The 22187-nt window shown below is 39.8% G+C and overlaps 1 protein-coding gene across 1 annotated transcript in view; it reads right to left on the reverse strand.

Moving 5' to 3' along the window:
* ipo11 (importin 11) overlaps positions 1–22187 on the reverse strand; it is a 135895-nt gene that overhangs the window by 20768 nt on the left and 92940 nt on the right. Inside the window, exons 24-28 of the mRNA XM_061038771.1 lie at positions 20270–20365; positions 19676–19789; positions 18266–18387; positions 11354–11449; positions 8439–8523 (exon numbers count right to left, since the gene is read on the reverse strand). Of these exons, the coding sequence (XP_060894754.1) occupies positions 8439–8523; positions 11354–11449; positions 18266–18387; positions 19676–19789; positions 20270–20365 (513 nt within the window). The remainder of the gene's footprint in view (positions 1–8438; positions 8524–11353; positions 11450–18265; positions 18388–19675; positions 19790–20269; positions 20366–22187) is intronic.

The following is a 22187-nucleotide window of genomic DNA, read 5'->3' on the forward strand; positions in this document are numbered from 1 at the left end:
GAAACATTAGCGAAAATGTGCAAAAAGGTTGCATCTGGAGTTTTGTGCATTTGTTAAAACACTAATAAAATGTGTAAATAAATATTAAGGCAATAAACTAAACCGCATGTGTATCTCTGCCACATTAAAAAAGTGTTTTAATTTGTTTGAACATTGGCAACAAAACATAACTTCACTGACATCAGCAGTGGCCATAAAAAATTAAGTTAAAACTATTTTTTTTGCAAACGCTCTACTCTATTTATTATTTCTATACAGAGTGGAATACATATCTTACCATTATAAAAGGTAAACAATACCAGAACTAACCTTTCCATACAGATACAGACCCTTCAGAGTTCACACAGCGTGTACTCAGCCCATGGTTCATTCATGAAGTGTTGGATTGTAACATATTTCAAATCCTGCATCACCGACACCTCCCAGCACTCTTGTGGACAAATGGCTGTAAAGCTGAGAAGCGACAGAAATGAAAACTAATTTCAATAGTTCCGTTTGCCTTAGGCAGCACAAAGGAGAATCTTGATATCTTGTGCTGCAAAATAACACAGCCAGGGAGGACTGTTATTCAACAAAACCAAATTATGCTGACGCTGATGGTCTGCTTGAGACTAGGAGCAATAATAAAGCAAGAATGGCAAGTCTTCATTACTAATGCTTTGTGTGGTCCATAGTGAATTGATAACACACTGAAACTAATTTCCTCTAAATATATACCTCCAAAGGACCTCTGGAGTCAGTTTGATTGTTCATTAAAATGAAATAATGAAAAACTTTTGAATGACAAAAACAATTTCATCATAATCGGCAGTTCATCAAAGTTTCAAAAAGCATTTTGGCTTCAGTCGGAGCTTTGACAGCCACTGGGTAATAGTGTAATAGGTATCATTTTCCATAATTTCCTTTCTTAAACATCAAAGCATGCACATTTAATAGAGTTGTCATTTGAGGGAAAATAATCAGTCTTTATGGGTAATCTACACAAAATAATGAAAATGAAGGGACAATTTCATAACTAATTAATAAGTCCTGGAAAAATGTTTTTTTTTTTTCTTTCTCTCACTTAGAGCAATAATAGCCATGGGGTATCAGCGTAATAGGTATAATATTTTATCTTTCTCCTCTCGATTTTCAAAGCATGAAAGTTTAATGGGTTGACCTTCAAAGCCCCACTTCATCAGCAAAAGTTTCACTGGAGGACTCTTCTGGTTTTTACTGAAGTCCCAGTTTTGATTACAGGGGAAGGAGGGCGAATATTTACCAATGAGTTGGCTGCTGCTTAAATTGTACCAACCCCTGATTGTTATTCTAATCAAAAGTAGTTCAGATTTGTTGAAGATATTGTTAAAGAGAAAATGCTTTTGATTTCTTAAGAGTTTGATATACCATAAATGGTCATACATACATCATTAAAGTAATTTTGTGCTTATATTGGTGGCCTTTTGGGGAATACGGTAAGTGGTATGTCTTTGCTGACCCCTTCCTCAACATGCATGTGTAATAAAGTGAAAACTAACCTTCTCATCTTACTTCCTGTTAACTGGCCAATTAACTATTCACTTTTCTATAAACTATAAACAACACAGACTATATGTCAACACTCAAGAGAGTCACACTCACATTCTAACACTCATGACCTTGCCATGCAGGGTGCCTCCTCATTAGGATTTAACACATGAAAGCAACACATCTGACAGATTCATACACACCCAAACACATGTGGCGACGCCTTTGAGAGCAGTATTGGGTTTAGTGCCTTCAACAGAACACATGCGGACAGGAAGTGGCAATGTGAACTGGATGAACCGAGTTAACGCTGTCAATCTTTTGATTAGTGGACAATCTGATCTTCCACCTGCACCTGAAGATCAGGGCCAATACCAAAGTCGAAAACAACAAGTTGCCAACAACAAAAAGCCAGCAGATGGACGAGCATATAGCATAGACATAAGTCCAACAGTTATATGACAAAATCTCTCAGTTAATCAATCAAACACTTGCTCTTTCTGTAACACAGTTTCTCTATAGGTTTCATTGTTGTAGTATTCCAGAAATTTCCTGGTCTCAGGACCACTTTCTGAAGGTGAAGGTCTCGTCTCGGTTACGGCTGCAATCTTTTTCGTGTTAAGTGCTAAAGGAGTGACACGCCCCTTGCACCAGAGATGATGATTTTTCATAGATATGTATGGTCTTGGTCCAGTCTTGGCATTTCCCTGCCTTGTCTCGATCCCTAAATTGCTTGGTCTTGGTCTCTGAGTACTCGGGTATGTCTTGTTCTCGGTTACTGTGGTCATGACTATAACACTAGGTTTTAGTCTAAAATATGGCCAACGTCTGCCGCATTCAATATCACCACACATACAGTATAGATGTTTTTTCTTCTTAATATCAGAATGATCAAGATCACCTTTAAATCTGGGACCAATTGTTCATGCTGGGAGCCTAATGTTTATTACACACTAAGAGAACAATATCCACTGTAAAAAGATGCTCTTCAGAAAATCTGCTCATTAGCCTAATTGCCTGGAACCAAAAACTCATCAGTTACACATCATGAGCAAGAGGCTTTAAATGACTAAACCAAGCATTCTCTTCAAATAAATCAAAACTGCATTAAACAATAAACAGAGTACAACAAATGGCACTTTCAAAACGAGCTATGTAATTGGTTTGCACCTGGGATGCTGGAGTACAAGCTGTGATATAATAAAGGATATGATGTTATGTGTCTGTACAGCTTGAAGTTAAATGACAAGAGCTACTACAGAGCGAGTGTAGCTTCAAAGATACTCATTTATGTTTTACTATCTGGTTCAGGGGCAAAAGGGAAACATTTCTGAGGAAACCCAGATGGTAGGCTTCACACATTTAGTCGACCTGTTAAACTACTAACCCCAATTCAATCATATTTTTAGTTAGATTGGGGTAAGTAGTGCTGTGGATAACGCCTATTGGAATGCCACAAAAAGTTGAACTAAAGGACATTTAGAGAGATAAAAGTCTACATGGTAAACAACTAGGAACTTCAGACTGAATGGATAAGCTCTGTTGCACATAGAACAAATGTTTAGGTGAGATGGCGTCAATGGAAATTCAGAATTGAGTCATTTAGCTTTCCAAAAATGTTTAGGAAGTTTTGCCAAGGTTTTAAGGTAAAAAAAAAACAAAACACTGGTACTTCCATGGCCACCAAAGCACAATAGGTTTCAAAAATTTCGAAAAACATCACACTTAAAATCAACAGGTTGTTTTTGAAACATCACTGTTATGTAGGCTAATTGACATACTTAGCTGTAAACTGTTTTCAAATAAACAGCTTCGGAAAAAAATGAGGCCATTCCTCAAGATTTCCATAAATTAGCATCTTTATATGCATGATAAATTAGATTCTAGTGTCTGAAATGTGTTCAACACAAGTACATCTTGTTTTACTTGATAAAGTTCTGCATTGACAAGCCATCAAAGAACCTGTGCACCAAAAGCGGCATAATAACATCACCCAAGACAAATGTGAAAGACTGGTGGAGATCATGCCAGGATGCATGAAAGCTATATTTAAAAAAATAACTCTTATTCCACCGAGTTTGGATTTCTGAGTTCCTCCCAAGAGTATTCTGTTGATTAAAAATGAATATGAACTTGTTTTCATTGCATTATTCAGTCTGAAAAATACAGCATCATTTTGCCATCTTAACAAGTTGTCATTTTCCGCCAATAAAAAGGACTTAAATGAGAGTCGGGAGACATAAATGTTCATTTGACTCGAGCTAAAAACTTTAAATGGTAGAAGCAGAGAAAAACAACATATTTTTGCAGTAGTCTCTTAATCCTTTCCAGAGCTGTATATATTTTACACACATTTGATGGGAGAGAGTTCTCACAGGAAACCTCCACAACAAGGTCAGTGGATTATTCCAAATAAATACGTCCCTGTTTAATCAGGACTTTCACACTTACACATTAGTAGTGTGAACCATGGCACTGATAAAAAAAGCTTGTGTTTTGGCCCTCAGTTGGCCCTGATTGAATTAATGATACCATATCTGCCCTCTTTTACTATTCAATGGTCATGTTTAGCAACCCGCCCCCTCATTAGCTTTCAGCATTTCCTGCGCTATTATGTGTAATAGGGCATCTTTGTGTTCTATTTTTACACTGGACACTCATCAGTCATTGGCAAATATTCACACAAATGCAGCACAATAACCTGTATGTGAGCTTTTCATGCACATTAGTGTGAAGAACGTGAGCCTGAGTGGGTGTGTGGCCACCGCAGCACAACAGACGGGGCTCATGTCATTAGTACTCAGTGGAAAAAATAAGTCTTTGATGTTTCCAATCCTTTTTCTTGTTTGATGGTGCTGGCCTTGTAGTTGAAGCACAAGAATCAAATGATGTATTTGTGTTATGAGGCCCTGAACCCCACATCAGTTAGCCCAGGCTAGTTGCCCGGAATATTCATATCAAAGTGAGAGACCTTTACAAAGCCGAGACGAGAGCGAGTGGAACAGTCAACCGCTTCCAAAAAACACCAAACAAACTCTGTCTTCGTGCAAAGGAAGCGTGCCGAGTCACATTTAGGGGACAAATCTGAAGTCTGCAGGTGTGACGGGGTGACGATACATCTTAGAGCTACACACTTGAAGACAACCTCTGAATGGAATGATGAATGAAAGAGGAACGCTGAGCCAATCAGGACAGCCCAAGTTTAACCAGGACCAAATATTTTGAGGTTTATGAGGAGATGGAAAACATTACCGGGGAGAGCGGTGCCTGGGCCAACTTGCCAGAACAAATTGGATGGATGTTTGTATTTTCCTCCGTTTTAGTTTAATAAAATATCAACCGTTAAGTCTCTGATCTGTTACCGTCTATTGTTCTTGAAGCTTAATTTAAGCTAATAAAAGAGATATGCTTCATGTATTTTCTGTGTTTTCATTGAAATAACTGTTCTACTTTTAGCATTACATCACTGAAGGCTAATGAAATGAATTCAAATGTCCATCGCAAATGTGAATTGCTACTTCTGTCTTTCTACAAAAAAGTTTCTAAAGCCTTTTTCACATATGCACTCCGGATAATATCTAGATACATACAGCAGGACTTCTCCGGAGATTCTCCCGACCTAGTCGTTCACATATGCTCCCCACAGCGGGGGACTTTCCCTGTCAGAGGGGAGGGGGGGCTTGGGGGATTTCCTGAGGTAAGACGTGATGTAAATAAACAACGCAGAAGTAGCGGCCGAAGCAACAGAGTCCGCTACACGACGCTATAATTTATAGCGATATTTGCCTTTATATCAATGCTATGTGTAATCCAATGGAATGACAACATCCACAAAAGAGAGGAGAACAACATACTGACGAACAGAAAACATAATTCAGCCGTTTAATTACGTGCACGGACATCGTAGTGGTCGCGGGCAGACACTTTAGCCAGTCACTATATAAACGTCAGTCTCTTCCCATTGGCTCGAGATGAGCTCGAGTTGAAATCTCCGGAGTATATTCGGCCGCGTTCAGACATCAGCTCACTCAGATTTTCTGCGGATAAAATACTAGGGGTCTGGCTGGAGAAACTCCGGGTAAAGTCTGCGTGAAAAATGCGTCTGTTTGCGTTCACACATAGCCTAAAAGAAACTCCGGGTAGCCAAATCTCCGGAGTTTTTCGGGAGATTTCTGTATGTTTGAAAAGGGTTTAAGAGTCAGCAGAAAGGTTCCTTTTTTTGGGGGTCAATTTAACTTCTGACAAACAAAAGTTACATAGTTACAGATACATGTTCAATATATATCTATGTTAATAGTTTCCATGTAAAGTTGTGTGTTTTAGTACAGTCTCCATTCTTTTAGAAGATAATTTTCTGACCCAGTGCCTCGTGAAAAAAGACTGACTGAAACTAACTACCAGCGGGAAAAAGATAGTTGAAAGAGGTTAAATTGGACAAAGATGGGAAAACACACAATCACATGGAATAATATTGATAAAAAACAACCACACACACAGACAGACAGACACACAGACACACAGACACACAGACACACACACACACACACACACACACACACACACACGGAACTGTAAACAAGTGACTGAGTGAGGAATATTGGAGTGTGAGATCTGAGGATAAAAGCAATGTGTTCCCTCTTCCCTTGATTCAAGATCATTCCTCTTTTATACAAGATTGAAAGTACCCGCAAGAAACCAGCAAATTTAAATTCAAGAAGACAAACCAGCACAATCAAACAAGGATCACCTGCAGGCAGAGACACTGAGATGAGACTGCTGTATGAAGGGAGGCTACACAAGAAAGATTAGCACAAATCAAAAAGGAGGGATTGGATACACCAGAAAAGCAGGATGAAGGAAGAAGGGGAGGATGTGTGTCATATTATGAGGCTGTGTGTGTGCACATTCTGCTACCCCCGACACCATCTATTATTACATTAAACACGGAGGATCTCCATATTTGTTTCCAGGAATTCCAGTATAAATAAGCACCAAGTCCAACACGGACCAATGTATGATGGTTGGTCTGGTTGCTGGAGAGATGCCAGGTCACTTCCCAGTACTACCTGCCTCCACTCCACCTCTTCATAAGCCCAAAGTTAGTTGAAGTCAGCGTTTCCAATAAGGCCATCGTTGAGCCTTACAAGGCCTCTTCAGAAAACAATAAGTGACATCGCAGAGACTGTGTCCATGTTTATACATGCTATGATATATACTCTGTATATCAAGGAGGATTTTCAACATAGCAGCGCTCAGTCAGGTAATCTGCACTATAAATAAACCTACCGGTACTTGGAAACGGAGGAGGACTGGAACCAGTCCTTATTAGGGCTTTGGTTTTAACACCAGCTTTGACTAAATCCAACCTAATATATCTTTTTGCCAATATTATGAGCCGAGGATGATAAGGGCTTAATGCATCAGTATGGGTCTTACTGTATTCTAAAGGCAAAGCTGTATGAAAAGGGAACATAGAGCAGCCAACAATGCATTAGGTTTTAAATAGGTTAATGGTCAATTTAAGGTTACCAGATTTTTTGTCAAGCAGAGGGTGGTCAGTAGTTTACGATATTATCAGCACACGTCAAATTATCTCCCCAATGCATCAGTATCTGTCTCAGAAATCCAATATTGATAGGGCTTTAGTTCAAACAATATCCATTGTTATTGCTTCACCTTCACCCCCCTCATTAAAGCCTCTCCCCGAGAGTTGACATTTCACGTCCCAAGTGTCAGTTTTCATAGCGAGGGCTTTCTGTCCTGATCGAAATTGGCTTAATAAAAGTTACATGAACTCGCCGGATCAGCACAAACATTCAAGTTCTATTGATTGATTCATCACAGTTGTGCAAAGTTGTCTGCACTCTCTCAGCGTCACATATTGGTACACAAACAAATCCCTATGTCTCTTATCATCTATTTTAAGCAGCAAACACATTCTTATTTATACACATTAATGCTTTTAATCCAAGGAGAGAAGAGAGCCAAACTGGAGTCAACAAATGTTAAAAAGAAAATATGCCACAGGTCTCAGCCCTTATTAACTTTCTCCTCAAAGTTACGTGGGCACTCCCCTTACACGTATACATGCAGTAATGCACGTCTCCAAGCGCACACACACCCACACACATTAAGCACCAGAGAGGTGTGACTTTAAGTCAGCACTCCTCTATTCCCTGGAGCAAAAAGTCAGGGTCTGCGCTGAGGTGATAAGTGCACTGGGAATTCACCCAGCAAAACACACATACTCAAACACAGACAGAAAGTCACACAATGACACACCAGAATATAAATATAGATGTACTTTCACATTCAAGCACCAATAAAATTTCATTTGTATATAAATCTCATTGACTCAATATTATAAATAAATACTTTCACATTGTAAAGTAGTGTTTAAACTGTTGAGCTTCCACAGCGTGACAGAGAGAAGCAGAGGGATACATCCTCATACAGAATGCATGCTCATGCATTTATGCATCACTGTAGCATTCGATTGCTTTACACCACCTAGGGGCCAGTTAGAGGTACTCAGCAACATCCAGTCTTACCTGAAGTGACTCCACCATGCATGCTACCAATGACACATGCGTGCATCCATGGGCTGCACTTAAAAGTGATGATGTGTTTTTAAACGCTTGAGCAGCTACTGAAGCTGAGAAGGTCTCTGAATGGCACGTAGTAAGTCGTTTTCTTTGTCAGTATTAAGTGGAGTAACATTATTGTTAAGGCTCCAAATGAATAGGTTCTGCTTTTGTTGAGTGTTTTAATTTTGTATAACGAGTACCTGTGTAACATGAAGAAAAACATAAGGGCAGAGGAACAAAAAAAAGACAGAGCAACTGTGAAAAAAGAGGCTTTGCAAATGATGCTCTTTACTGGGAGTGTGTGAATGCATGTGTGTGTGTGTGTGTGTGTGTGTGTTGACTGACCAGTTTCTTCCTCTTGTCCTGCTCAGTTGGTGGCTCCTCATCATCACTCAGCTTGGGCTCCTCAAAATGGCTCATCAGCATGCAGCTGCAAACACAATAATATTCAACTCAATATTAATAACCACACAAAGCTGCTCAGTAGGAGGCAATTTCAGAACAGGCAACACGCACACACACAAACGCACACACACACACAGAAAAAAAGGCTGAACCCTCTGGTACTCAGGGGCAAAGCTTTGTCTGCTGTTCATATGAGTTCATCTGCATACTGAGAGAATTACACACACAAGCTTTGTGCTCACTCCAAAGTCAGTGTGTGGTCTTCTGTTTGTCCTTTTTACTCCTCTCTGTGATTTGATTCAAAGTGGCGAGGTCTTTGAGGTGACATTTTGACAAAGCATTTGATAACTCACGAGCATCATGATAAAAGCTTTTAACTAAATACAACTTAAACTTCAACCGACGACATTTGAACTAACGTTCTAAATTGTTTGCTGGTGTTTTGGAAAAACTGTGTATTTAAGTGTTTTAGAAAATACTGTTCTGGATCATTCTCACTGATCCCATATCAGTGTTTTCAGCCGCAGCAGGCAGCTGTCCGCAGAAGAGGAACATCAAACAACACACAGACACATTTAGCTACTAGCTGTTGAACATAGTGGAGCACTTGGCAGCAAAGAGCTGCATATTTCCCTCAGGAGTAGGTGACCAGAAGGAGAGCAAAGAGAGAGTGAATGTTGGACTCTAATTCGTCAGATGGACACAAACAGGACTCAGATGAAAGCAGGTGTTGCTCTGAAGCTGCTAGATGTGTGTTAGAGTTTTCATATTACCACAATTTTAAACTTTGATACCATACTAGTAAAAATCTAACGGGAACCACTACATTTTTTCAGTAATCCTATAGGCACCAAATACCGGGCAATTTCTTGTTCAATTTTTTTCTCTAAAATGTATTTTTGGGCTTTTTAGGGCATTTATTGTGGGGATAGGACAGTGGATAGTGTCAGAAATCAGGGAGAGAGAGAGAGTGGGGAACGACATGCCGGAAAGAAGCCAGAGGTCGGATTTGAACCTGGGTCACCCGCTTGGAGGACTATAGCCTCCGTATATGGGGCGCACGCTCTAACCACTATACCACCAGCGCCCCTGCAATTTCTTGTTTTAATTACAAAAAATTGCATGCAAAATCCTACATACTGTCAAAATTGCACAAATAAATTGGCAATCTTTCCGTATCAAAATGATAGTCATCTATTTTCATGCAATTCAGACAGTGTCTCCTCCACTGATCTCCGTCTGTCTGTAAGAGAAATAAATCCAACTTTGCATGAGGTGTCAAGAGGCCTTGAGAAAGGTCAGAGTTTTTGCAGACCAGTGAATTTGAACGGACCACCGCTGCGCTTGCTCTCTCTCTACCTCCGGTAGCTTTTGGTTAAAATATGAGACATGATCTGTGTGTTTTGTTTTTTAAAGCTATGGATCTTTCAATACCATCAATACTGTGCTAAAATAACAGAAGTTGTCTGTTTTTTTAAGATATTGGATGCAGAAGTATCAAAATATCATTATTTTGAAAACCTCAATCTGTATCTAAGAGAGTGTTTGCTAACAAGTGAATGATATTGATTTACAAAATTGTAGTTTTTTTGACGTTTCTTTTTTTACTTTTGAAATCAATGGAAACAAACTGCAACAATGTCTTTGTTGGACTTCTGCAGTTCAAACTTCCTGACAAATACTTTTCTTTTTCAAATACTGATGTTTTAGTTTGGCAGAGTTCATAACAGAAGGCCTTCACAATAAGAGAACAAATATGCAATGCACAATAATACTTGATAAGTATAGTACAATGTGATAACAAAAGTGCAAAACATATTGAGTATCAGCTTTAAGCTTTGAGTATCAGTCTGCTGCTCTTCATGCTTTACATAACAGCTGTGTTTGCAACTAGTTTCTCCTAAATTAAAATTAAATGGAATTTTTTTTCACCTCCTTATTGTCACCTATTCATCTGCATGTAGTAGATATCTTTTATTCTTATTCTACACCACGCAAGATCAATTCCAAACCACTTAAAGGACGGAAATGGAAGTCTGTTTTTATGAATCCTAATGTCGTTCTTAAATACAAGCAGGTCTATAACAATACATGCTGTTCTCTGTCTCAGCTGATTACCTTTACTAACAATGAATATAACTCAGAGAACATATGCATCCATAAACATGTCCCCCCCTCCCTCCTTCCATTATAATTAACGGGGAAACAAATCAGCCCATCTCTTGTAACTAGAGACACATTTACTCTATCATGTCTTCTTTTCAATTCAGGTCACTCTGGCACCTCAGAGGATGATGGTGAGCATTTTTGACAGCAGTGAAAAGGTGTCTGCATGTAGGTTAACATCTTCTGAGAAATGAGAACCATGACACAGAGACAGAGGGGCGGAGGGCCGAGTAATGGGGTGGGGGAGATTCACAGCCCAAAAGGGGGCTGTGGTTAGTCTCTCCCTTCATAATGACCGAGTGGTTTTCTGGGCCATTTCACAGGCCCATTATTTTTGGAGAGAAATGTGTCCCGTCCGACACTCCCACTCAGCCTCCTTCAGCACACTGTCATGATCTGAGAGTAAGTGATTGCTTTAATATCAGGGATCTTAAAACTTTCTTCAGAGGGGGGGGGTTTGATAAATTCTGACTTCAACAGAACATCTGCAATTGCTCTGCTTCAAGAGCTTTCCAAACAAACATTTCAGCTGTCTTCATTCATCACACAAGAGCTTTGTCAAAATTAGAAGCTTCTGAAACCCAGAGAAAATAGGACTTGAAGGTTTGAGCTGCAAGTCTCAACTATTTAAGCATTTAATTTGACCTGTTTTCCCTTTCCTTCAGTGAGAAACAAACATGCGCACTTACTCTTTGAAGGTTCCTGTTTCGGAATCTTCTGTCATCACATCGTGCAACGCCTCCACACAGATGTTGATGATGCCACAGAATTTGTCCTGGATCACACTGGTAAAAAAAAAAAAAAACAGGCTCATTACTCATCAGATAATGAATTCGACAGCTGTTTGTTTGTGTGTTTGAATGACAGAGAGAGAGAGAGAGAGAGAGAGAGAGAGAGAGAGAGAGAGAGAGTTGGGTCTTGTTCCAGAGGAGCAAGTGGTCACCAAGAGCAGCTTAGCAGACCAGAGAGCATCAGTCCAGGTTAAAGCCTGAAAACTGAAAGTGATAAAAAAAAAAAAAAAAAAAACACATGGCAAAGCAGGAAAAGTTGTTTTTATGTCATCCATAAATTCTCTTCATGGCAAAAATTTCCAGATTTTTTAAAATTGTACGTATCTCAAACTATTTAACCTTTGGAAGTGATACATTTCCAAACATTTGAGTAAAACAGAGTCAAAAAGAGAGACTGTTAGGGAAATGTAGGGCGCACTCACACTAGACAATCTGTACTGTGCCAAAGCATGTTTGACCCCCAACAGTCCAGTTAGTTTGACTAGTGAGAGTGCTCCAATCCCTGCTCAAGCACTCACACTTCATTGGCCCTTGCATGGTTGGAAGGGGTGTGCTTCAGCATGGTACAGTGAACGAATGTAGCACGGGTACACAACGTGAACATTAAGTATAATCGATCCCAGCCTTCCATTATCAAGAAATCCTGGAGTGATCTGGCTGTTTCTAACCAAAATGACTCAAAAAAAGCCACAAAGTCAGCAAATGCTTTCATATTCTCTGTGTTGTTCTCCGATGTGCGGACGCGGACTCGACCGCATGTCCCTTTTTATGTATTTTTATAGGCCCTGTTAGTCCTGGAGCAGTGTGAGTGCAGGCTGGCGGGGGAACGGGGAACGGGTTCCTTTAGCATGGTACGGAGCAACTTTGCCTAGTGTGAGTGAGCCCTAAAACAAAGCCAATACCCTCAAAGCCAATACCCTCAAGTTATAATTAATCAGTTTAATTCAGAATCAGAAATACTTTGTTTGATGCAGTGGGAAAATTTGTTTGTATCCAGTTACTCTCATAGACATTATAGCTGTAAGAGACAGCAATAGAAATAGGTACGAAATAAGAAATAAAGTATTAAGTAAAAAGAAACGGAGAGTATTTGAAGAAATAAAGGAGTTTGTAGAAATCACAGTACTGAACAGCAGAGATTTGTACAGAGGATTGCACAGAAGCCGCAATGAAAACAACGTTATTCAGTTGAGAATCAGCCAAATATTAACCAATGATACGTATGGTCTTAATGCACCAGGACTCCAAAGTTTTTATTGTGTCCCTGAGTCTTCCCAAGATGATGCATTTTAAAGCGTCGGGGCTAGCTGAATGCAGAAGCTGAGATCTTAAAAATTTGGTGGCTCTCCTAACCCACCACCCAGACTTGGAGACCAGCAGAAGTCATTGATGAATTATTCCCACCAGCATCATTTCTAGAAAGCACTGGAAAAGAAGTGACTTTTCCCATTTTCAATAGGAATGAAAAGCAGCGAGGGAAAAGAATACAAAGACACAGGGAGTGCGAGTGTGGGGGTGTGTGCGGGCACTGATGCATCAAAGGCTCTGTCAGTTCAAGTGCTGGGCTAGGTGGACCCCGGGCAATGCGGCAGAAAGTTCACTGAGCATGAAGTCTGGCAAGAAATGGAGAATCAGTGCATGACAGACACAAACCCAGCCAGTTTATACAGACCTCTCTCTTACTTCTGTGCTTCTCAGGCATATGCTCATAGTGTCTCTATTGCCATCAGGACTGGAAGAATGTGAGAGCTGAGCTATAGCAGAAGTGAAAAGTATACATCCAGCCGGTATATGACTTTGCACCATAATCCTATTTTCCAACTGACATGAGGATAAATTGTAGTTATCCAGCTGAGACCAAATGTATAAACTTATATATGAGTTAAAGTCCCAGTGTATAAGAGGTTAGATATACGGAAAAGTATATTTAAAGTCTATATCTGGATGGACTTGAAGGAAAATTTGAAACTTTTCCAGGTGAATTTATGTAACCTGAGAGTGTAAAATATACAGACGTAAAAAATGGTCCCAAATTTCCCAAAAGTAGAGCCAGATTGGCATTCAGAGCACTGACTGGATTAAGACGTATAATCAAAGATGTTTTATCACATATTTAAACATGTCAATCAGTTGTAATTCCATCCAGTCCGACACCTCTGCAGTGATTACTCTCCGATGGCAGACTAATGCCTCAGCTCGGTGCCTGCCATTCAAATCAATGAAAGTGGAAACATGATCGGAAAGCTGAAGTGCTGTGGGCAAAACAAACAAGCCACAGCAATAAAGCCGTCATCTAAACTAACCGTCCCTGTGTCGCACTCACTCCATTTAAAAAAAAAAGGGGGAGGCTGCAGGGAAGTGAGGAGCAAGGAGAGCACACTAAAAAAAAAAAATAATAATTTTGGCCCCTCAGCTTGTCAATCTAAAAGCGACAGGTACATTTTTCCAGGAATATGTTTCCTGTTGAGTGACAGTTACAAGTACTGGTTAAAGAAATACGTCTAAATAATTGATATAGATATAATGTGGTGAAATCTGTGCTGTGAAAAGAAGTGTGCCACACAGGTGTAAAAAAAAAGAAAAACTCCTTCTCCAGGCTATAATTTTTCCTCAAAGGTTACATTAGATTTATTCCAGTTGAGCTTGTCGCAAATGGATTTGAAATAAGCATCACTGATTACATTTGATGCTGCTGAGCATCATTGATTTTGGATCATTAGAGTAGACCCTTAATAGCTCGAGTCCTTCGGTGGTAATAAGCAGTGAGGGCATGACTAACCCGGGAGTTAAAGAGGAGGAAAACTGCTTTCAACGTTAGCACAGCAGATTGATTCCTGACTTGATGCATTTCAAATCATAGCTACAAACTCTACTGGGAACTTAAGAGTTGAGAACTCAAGAACTATAGATAAAAAAAAAAAAAAATGGTATCTAAAAAACAATAACACATGAAATTAAAAAAAACCTTGAGCTTTTTTAAAAGTGAAACGAGCTGTGTTATTTTCCATCACTGTGGCTGCAGGAAGACACTTCTGTGGCTCAACTACGGTGTGCCAAAAAGGACAAAATAGCAACACAATTAGTGGGATTTTTAAAAATGATTGCGTTCATTTCAGACTCTAATCTCAGCGTGATTAGCACGTTAACACTGACATTCCTAGTTAAAATACGACTGAACGTCGATAGTTTTATTAAAGCCTTGGTACCTTTCGACGCTAATGATCATTAAAATAATGGAGATTGTTCAGCTTTGGTTTTAAAAAGTATTTTTTGACAACTTTAATCACATCATAAATAAATTAAGCTCTATTTTTGTAGGCTGTGTGACAAGGTTTAATTCTGACCTGTGTGCTATAAAAATAAACACGAGTAAACATTGTTAAATGTGTGAATTAAAAAGTAATAAAAACTTTTGAAGAGGAAAAAGTAGAGAATCAATGAGAGCAGAATGTTTGATGCCTCTGAACATTATGTACAAACTTTGAGAAGACACTGAAACAATCATGTTTAGACCAAAGGTGAGCAAAGCAGCTTCAGGCCACAAAAGTGTGCATAATGATTTACTAAGCTCCTTGTCCTTGTAGAGCACTATTGACATTCCTTAACAGAAGCTCTGCCATGGAAAAGCTAACTGTCAATGATGATGAACTGGTACTGCAAAAAGGGCTGAGCAAGAGCTTCTGATGACTGAAGCAGTCGTCTGTGAAAATGACCTCCTGGCTGTGCATGCTAAATACAAACGCTGAGATTCCAGCGCGCTTAGATTGCACTAAAGTTTCGATAAGTAAGGAGTTTAATTTATCTAAGGACACGCTTAAGGAGTTTAATTTATCTAAGGACACGCTGGACATTAAAGAGGACATATTACACCCCTTTTCCATCTTTTTAAATGAAACATCTGTGCTGTGCTTTGGTCAAACTAGAATATGAATCAAGCAGCAGAGGAGGTTTGTGACCCTGTATAAACCAGCTCTCTCAGAACGCTCCGTTATGGTGTGTGTGTCTCTTTAAATGCTATAAGCCCCCCCAAAAGTTTTCCCAGTAGACATCACTCCTTCGCTAGCAAGAATAAAAATGGCAGAACTGTGAAAAAGTTTTGCTCAAGGCTGGGGGTGGAGATATCAGGGGAGGGGAGTTTTCTTTTTTTTTTTTTTGCCAGAATCCCACTGTGACAATTTTGAAACTGAGCATTTTTTTCTGTGTTATAAGACTTACGCAGACCACAAACGAAGGACTGGATCGGATTATTTCACATTTTGTGGGTCAGTAGACACTCAGGTTAACCAAATATATGTTCAAAAACACTGTTAAAGTGGATTTTTCACAATATGTCCCCTTTACAGAATTCAAATAATGAAATCGATCAGTGAGTTAAGAAGTAGCTGACATATTTAAAATAAATAATCTGTAAGGAGTCACATGTGTTCAGTTGTCCCTTTAAATTGAGGTGAATCATCAGTCCCAATAACCCTCAGTTCATTTGTATGTTGCCAGTGAAATCCCTCAACTTCTTTAGCTGTGTCATAGTAAAAGACATTTGGCAGGCTGTAATCTTTAAAAAGCAGAAGATCCTTCAGTCTTTTTAGTTCAGGGATTGAATAACTTGTAGAGGTCTCCTCTAAAAAACAATCAGACCAGGAAGAACCGGTTCAACAGTGAGTGAAGCTGTTTCATGGCACATTTCTGTCTCTGATGCTCTTCATTAAGGTTTGGGGGTCAACAAGCCAACCTTCTGCTTAGACTATTAGCTTTAGTCACTTCATCAGCTTCTAAAACTGTTTGCACCACGATCATTTGGGGAATAACCAAACCAGTTTGGATGGAAAGTCATAATTATGGGAAAATAAATAAATAAAGTGCATTCACACCAGGTTAACATTAAGGGTGGGAATCGAAGTGAAACTCACGATACTTTACCAGCGCCTGCAATTCCATAAGTGTCACACCACATAGGATGACAACATATGGCTGTATTGGTATTTTTTCACATCATTAAATAAAGTGTGAATTAGTTTTCTGGCCAGCATAAGCCTCTCGGCTGGGTGGCACATCACAGTAAACTAGACCAGCACAGAAAGGCCTTATAAACAAATCAAGTCTCAGCTGGATAACTGTGTTGGAAAAATGGTGAGAAAGCAATAAAAAAAAGATTCTGTGTGAGTTAAAAAAGTGCTGTTTACAATCAGTGAGCAGTGCTTGATATTTCATGGTTTTATAACGACCCTCGGGGCATGCGTAACTCTTTATTTGTTAAGAGTTATATTGTAGTATATCCCCATGCCGTGACTTCTTTATTTGAATCATGAAGAAATATGGGTTTACACACAGCTGGTTCAACAGGTTGCATGTGTATGAAAGAACGTTGATTTCTCTTCTGTGACATTCCTAACTGGTCCACTAGAGTGAAGCGGCGTATCCTCCGCTGAGTGGTAAGAAAAGTCGAAGTGAATACTTGTCTTTGTATCACATGCCTGCAGCCTTTTCACAGCCCTCTAGCAGAGCCTTTTAGCTTCATGCATCAAGGAAAATTCCCAGTTGTGCATTTTTCTGTATGGTGTAAAACTGCGTTCATAATATCTCAAAGAAAGGTCATTCTTTTTCTAAAAGACATCCAATTTAAAGGGATACAGTTAAGAATGGCTGCAAGTCAAATACATTTTTATAAAAAACTATCAGACTGCAGTCTATCCATCCAACAGAAGTATATCCATCATCTATATCACTATTCCTATTCAGGGTCACAGGGGGCTGGAGCTGAACCCAGCTGTCATTGGGGGAGAGGCGGGGTACACCATGGACATCACATTTACATATGAGCAATTTTAGAGTCACCAATTGACCTTATGATCATGTCTTTGGACAGTGGGAGGAAGCTGGGGTACCCGTACAGGAACTCACACATGCACAGTGAGAACATGCAATCCAACTGGGATTCGGACCAGGTACCTCCTCGCTATGAGGCAACAGTGCTAACCACTGCACCGCTGTGCAGCCTTATAATTACAATAATTATAATCTCATAATTGTGCGCACAGATTATTATTATTTTTTTCACTTTTTTGAGGGACTTTAGGAGCTCCATATCATTGCTATGCTTATGGTGAATATGGCTGTATTGGTCAATAAGACATTAAAATTGAGGTTCATTGGTGAGCAACATTACAAAGTGAACTTAAAGGGAGAAACTTGAACTTCAAATTACACAAACACAAAACACATCATGTGATTGTAATCAGATCCTCTCTGAATCTGAGCCATTTGTACATGAGAGAGTTGATTTAAGCAGGCACGGCTGTCGTATTCATTTGCTGTTGGAGCTGAGGGCCTAACAAAGGATTTCATGCCTGTCCATATCTATAATAACCACGTCTTGGTAGCAAGAACGGAGCTTTCGGAAATCTTGATAAAATTATGCATCGCTGTACTGTGAGTTGATACATCACAGAAAAGTTTCTCATTAAACCCTACGGTGACTTCTTTGAATCACTTCAAGATTAGTTCCCTTAAAAAAAGGACACGAGGAAAATCTTTTGATGGAAAGTTAAGAACATATTTTTTTTTAAGTTTGGTACAGAGTCTTCTTTGAACCTGTCAAACTCAGCTTTAGAAAACAGCATCATCTAATATAGTACAGATAAATAAACTGATAGTCCCGTCTTAGCCTGATTACTAACTTTGTCAAATATGTGTCTTAACTTTTGCCTTATTTGCCCTTTTTAAACTACTGCACGCTAACAGGGAGAATGCTATCCACCTCTCACCAACTCAAAACGCCATCTGCACATGGAATGACTGACAGACGTTTCTCACCTGTTGTCAGATGGTAGGAGGGAAAGCAGAGCGAGCGATGACAGCTTTCTCCTTTCAGGCTGAGTGATGTTGTCCATGCGGTCCACCCACATCTCTATCACACTGCCTAACAACTGGTCCATCTGATGACGAGGGACAAGGATGAATACAGAGAGACGGGAGGGAGGAGAGAGAAGAAGGGTTAATATGGAGGAATGAAAACGGGAGACAAAAAAATTTAACAGAAGTTAAGAGTCAAAATAAAAGTGCTCAACCACTGTGGATAGAGTGTACTGACACGTTTTACTTAAAGCTCCTTTGAGACATTTTTGATTGGTTTTAAAACTTACTGAAAATAATATTGATGATTATTGATTAACATTAAAAGAAAAAGAGATCATCAGCATAAACACTGACTATTTCTATACAATTAGTTTTAATGCTGCACTGACAGAATCGGATGGTTTTAATGTGCGTAATCCTGCAATCCCTCCCTCCTCACCTCTCTGGCCATGGTGAATTTGCACTTCTCTACTTCCCTTATGTATGTGTGCGCTCCCTGTCTCATCTGAATCGGTGCATCTCTAGTTTGTCTTTATGCCTATAGCTGCTGCCACAGGGTAGGTCTCTAGGCCATTAAAGCAACACCCTTGATTTTCCACAACACACTTTCACCATGAGTGATATATTTGACTTAAAATACAGCAGGACAAAATATGTAATCAGAGAATACTGCTTAAACATACACAGAAAATATATAGAGCAAACAGATAAGAGGTACTGCCTTGGCACCAAAATCAAAACAAATTGAAAGTTCCTGACAGGAGATGTTTTTTTTTTTTCTTTACAGTGTGCTTTTTTGTGCCTTCTTTGTAGAGACAGGACAGTGGCTAGAGTCAGAAATTAGGGACAGAGAGAGTGGTGAATGACATGCGGGAAAGGAGACGCAGGTCCAACCCGAACCCGTGCCAGCCGCATCAAGGACCACATCCTCCTCACATACGGCGCGCGCCCTAACTACTCCGCCAACAGCATCCTGACAGGAGCTTTAAAATTGATAAAAAATGTGTCTGTATCTGTTAAAGTCGGTTAAGTGACCTTCCCTGCTTGTTCTGCCTAAATTGTCTTCTCTCAAAGAAAAGAGCTTGAATTGATGTAGAGACGACACCAAGTCATTTATTGAGATTAGGTGAACAAGGTTGAAAGGAAGCAGAATCTATTTTGCTTTTGGACAACGACAACAGTGTCAGAGTTTCAAAGTTAAGGACAGATCTGTGAACTCTGGGACTGAGAGTGAAACCCTTTTCCGTTTCCTTGGCTCATTACATTTTATGCCATTTTAAAAAGGTACTTTGCAGTTATGTCTTTCATATACGTTCAAGGAGACTTTTGCTGAGGTGACAGAAATGAAGGACGGACTCGGAGCCTCACCTTCTGGCTGCACTCAGAGGCCATTTGAGTGAGCAGAGAGGAGAAGAAACTGGAGTTCTGCAGCAGGACGCGGCCCATGATTCCTAGGTAGGTGGACATCACCACGGGATATCTCTGTTCAAAAGACACACACACAGACACACACACAGACAGACAGACACATAGGGTGTGAGTACACCATCATACATGCTTACTGCAGGGACATAACCACGGACCAATGCTTTGCAAAGGTCATTAAGCATGATGAGGATAAAGGAGATCGATACACTGAAACAGCAGAATCCTTGAATGGCAGACGTTTAAACCTTTGTAAGAGATAAATTATATGAAATGTCAGTATAATCACTGTAAGGGTTTGTGTTTACTGGACAGAAAAGGACAAAGTGACAGATCTGCAGGAAAAGCTCGCATTAACTGGATATTTTAAGCTTTTCTAAGGTTACATTTAGAATCGTTTGATAAAAGATGTCGAAAACAACGAGTGTAATGCACAGCAGGTGATATGACATGCCCGTCCTGGTTTGTCTTTTTTTTTTTTTTTTTTTTTACATAACCCCAGTCCAGGTTTGTGTAAGACGTGAAGGCAAAACTCACCTCACCGTCCACGATTCCTCTGAAGACAGCTGGCAGCAGGGGCTGGAACATGTGGGCTCCCAGTATGGGGCTAACCTTTAAAGCTATCTCCACCACCTGCCGAGACAGACGGAGAGGGGAGGATGAGGGACTGTACAGCAATGAGGATAAACAGGAGAACGGGAGAGCAGAACTCAGAAGACACAGGAGAGAAAGCAGAAAGGGTCGGATACAGAATGATGTAACAGCAGAACAAAGTGAGAGAGGTAAAAAAAAAAAAAAAGAAAGAAAGAAAAAACCCACTACTAACTGAGGTGGTACAGTAAAAGGCAGTTGAGGTTAAATCTCTTTTCACCATAAAAATAAATCTGAATTGAATGTATTAAAAAGGGGTGATGCAAATTCACATAGTTTCAACACAGCATGAAACTGATGTTCTGCATAGAGAGTTTATAGCTTTTGTTCATTTACAACCCTTGTCCCATTTAAATAAGCTCTGTGGTATTAAAGAAAATATATATATATTCAAATTCCTAAGTATCCTTAAGTACAGCAACAATGAAGAAGGCAGCGACTGAGGATTTTTTTTTTGTAGAAATTCAACCCCTGTACAGTTATTTTCAAATTTAAAAATAAGCTAATGAGACCTTCTTTTTTTTAAAACCAGGCTATAAACATGTTTTATTTTGCTGTAAAAACAGTCATTTGAATATGGTATTTAATGGGGATTCCCCGGCTTTTGCAGCCGGTCTCAGGTGGCCACAGGAGGAACTGCAGTTCCTCTTTGCACATCTTCATTGGCCTCTTCTTTCAACACTGGAGGTTGCATCTTGGTCTCTACACACAGCATCGTTTGTTTGAGGCACAAGTGTAACCCTACAACACAGTCTTGGAAAAGATCCTAATATCATGCAAATAAAAAAAACAGCATTTTATTTCACACATTTTAAAAGCTCTTAGTATAAAAAAACGTGCTGGTGTTGTTATTTTAGTTCACTAGGGTGGAGAACTATTTGAATGGACAGGGATTGGACCGAGGGCAAATCTGTGAAGTATCATTTTATCCTCATTAGGTTTCCCATGATCAGTCTACACAATGAATATAGAACACAGCAGCAGGGTGATGTAAAACTGCAACATCACTAATGACATTTTAACAAATTAAAGCCTCGAACGAGAATATTTAACTCAAAGGTCAGCGACCACAAGCAGAGGCAGGGAGACAGACAGTAAGGTGCTGTGATGCATGTGAACTTTTCAAAGAAGTGCACACTGATTACTCTAAACCCTCTGTTCTCCGGGTGCTTATGTGCGGTGAGCTGCTGTGTGACGCTGTGTGGGTTGACAGCTTTATTGTCTTGCTGGCTCTCCTCTCCTCAGAACAAAGGCTTAGCAGGAGCCAGATGTGCTTTAATGCTACAGAGCTTTCTTAAGCTAAAGCTCCATTTTCCTATTGCCATTCAGCACACTGAAACTACTCGAGCAGTGCAAAGTGTTAGTTGTAGTCTAGTTTCAGTCGCACACTGACAAACTGACAAACCTATGCTGTGCTAGTCGGGGTTCCTTTAGACCATGCTGAACCATAAACACAAAATCAATTGAGACTCTGAATAACAGCTGATGAAGGATGTGCTGAGAGGTCGTGAAATATTTCAAAGTGTCGCTGCTGTCAGAAACTGTTTAAGGGCGTTTTCACACTAGGCACGATTGCTCCTCCCTCCCTTCTCCCCGACTGCTCTGCGTTCACATTAGTATAATCGTACCGTAGCCGAGTACACTTGTGTATGAACACCACCCGATACAGCAGGGGGCCGTATGCACAAAATTGGTTTTCAAATCCGCCATGACACGTACAGAAGAAGAATCAAAAACGGTAACCACTCGCAGACTGAGACCATCCTGCTTAACTGTGGATGTTCATGTGAAGACCCTCTTTTCA

This window comes from Labrus mixtus, chromosome 5 (assembly GCF_963584025.1).
Source record: "Labrus mixtus chromosome 5, fLabMix1.1, whole genome shotgun sequence".
Classification (NCBI taxonomy): domain Eukaryota; kingdom Metazoa; phylum Chordata; class Actinopteri; order Labriformes; family Labridae; genus Labrus; species Labrus mixtus.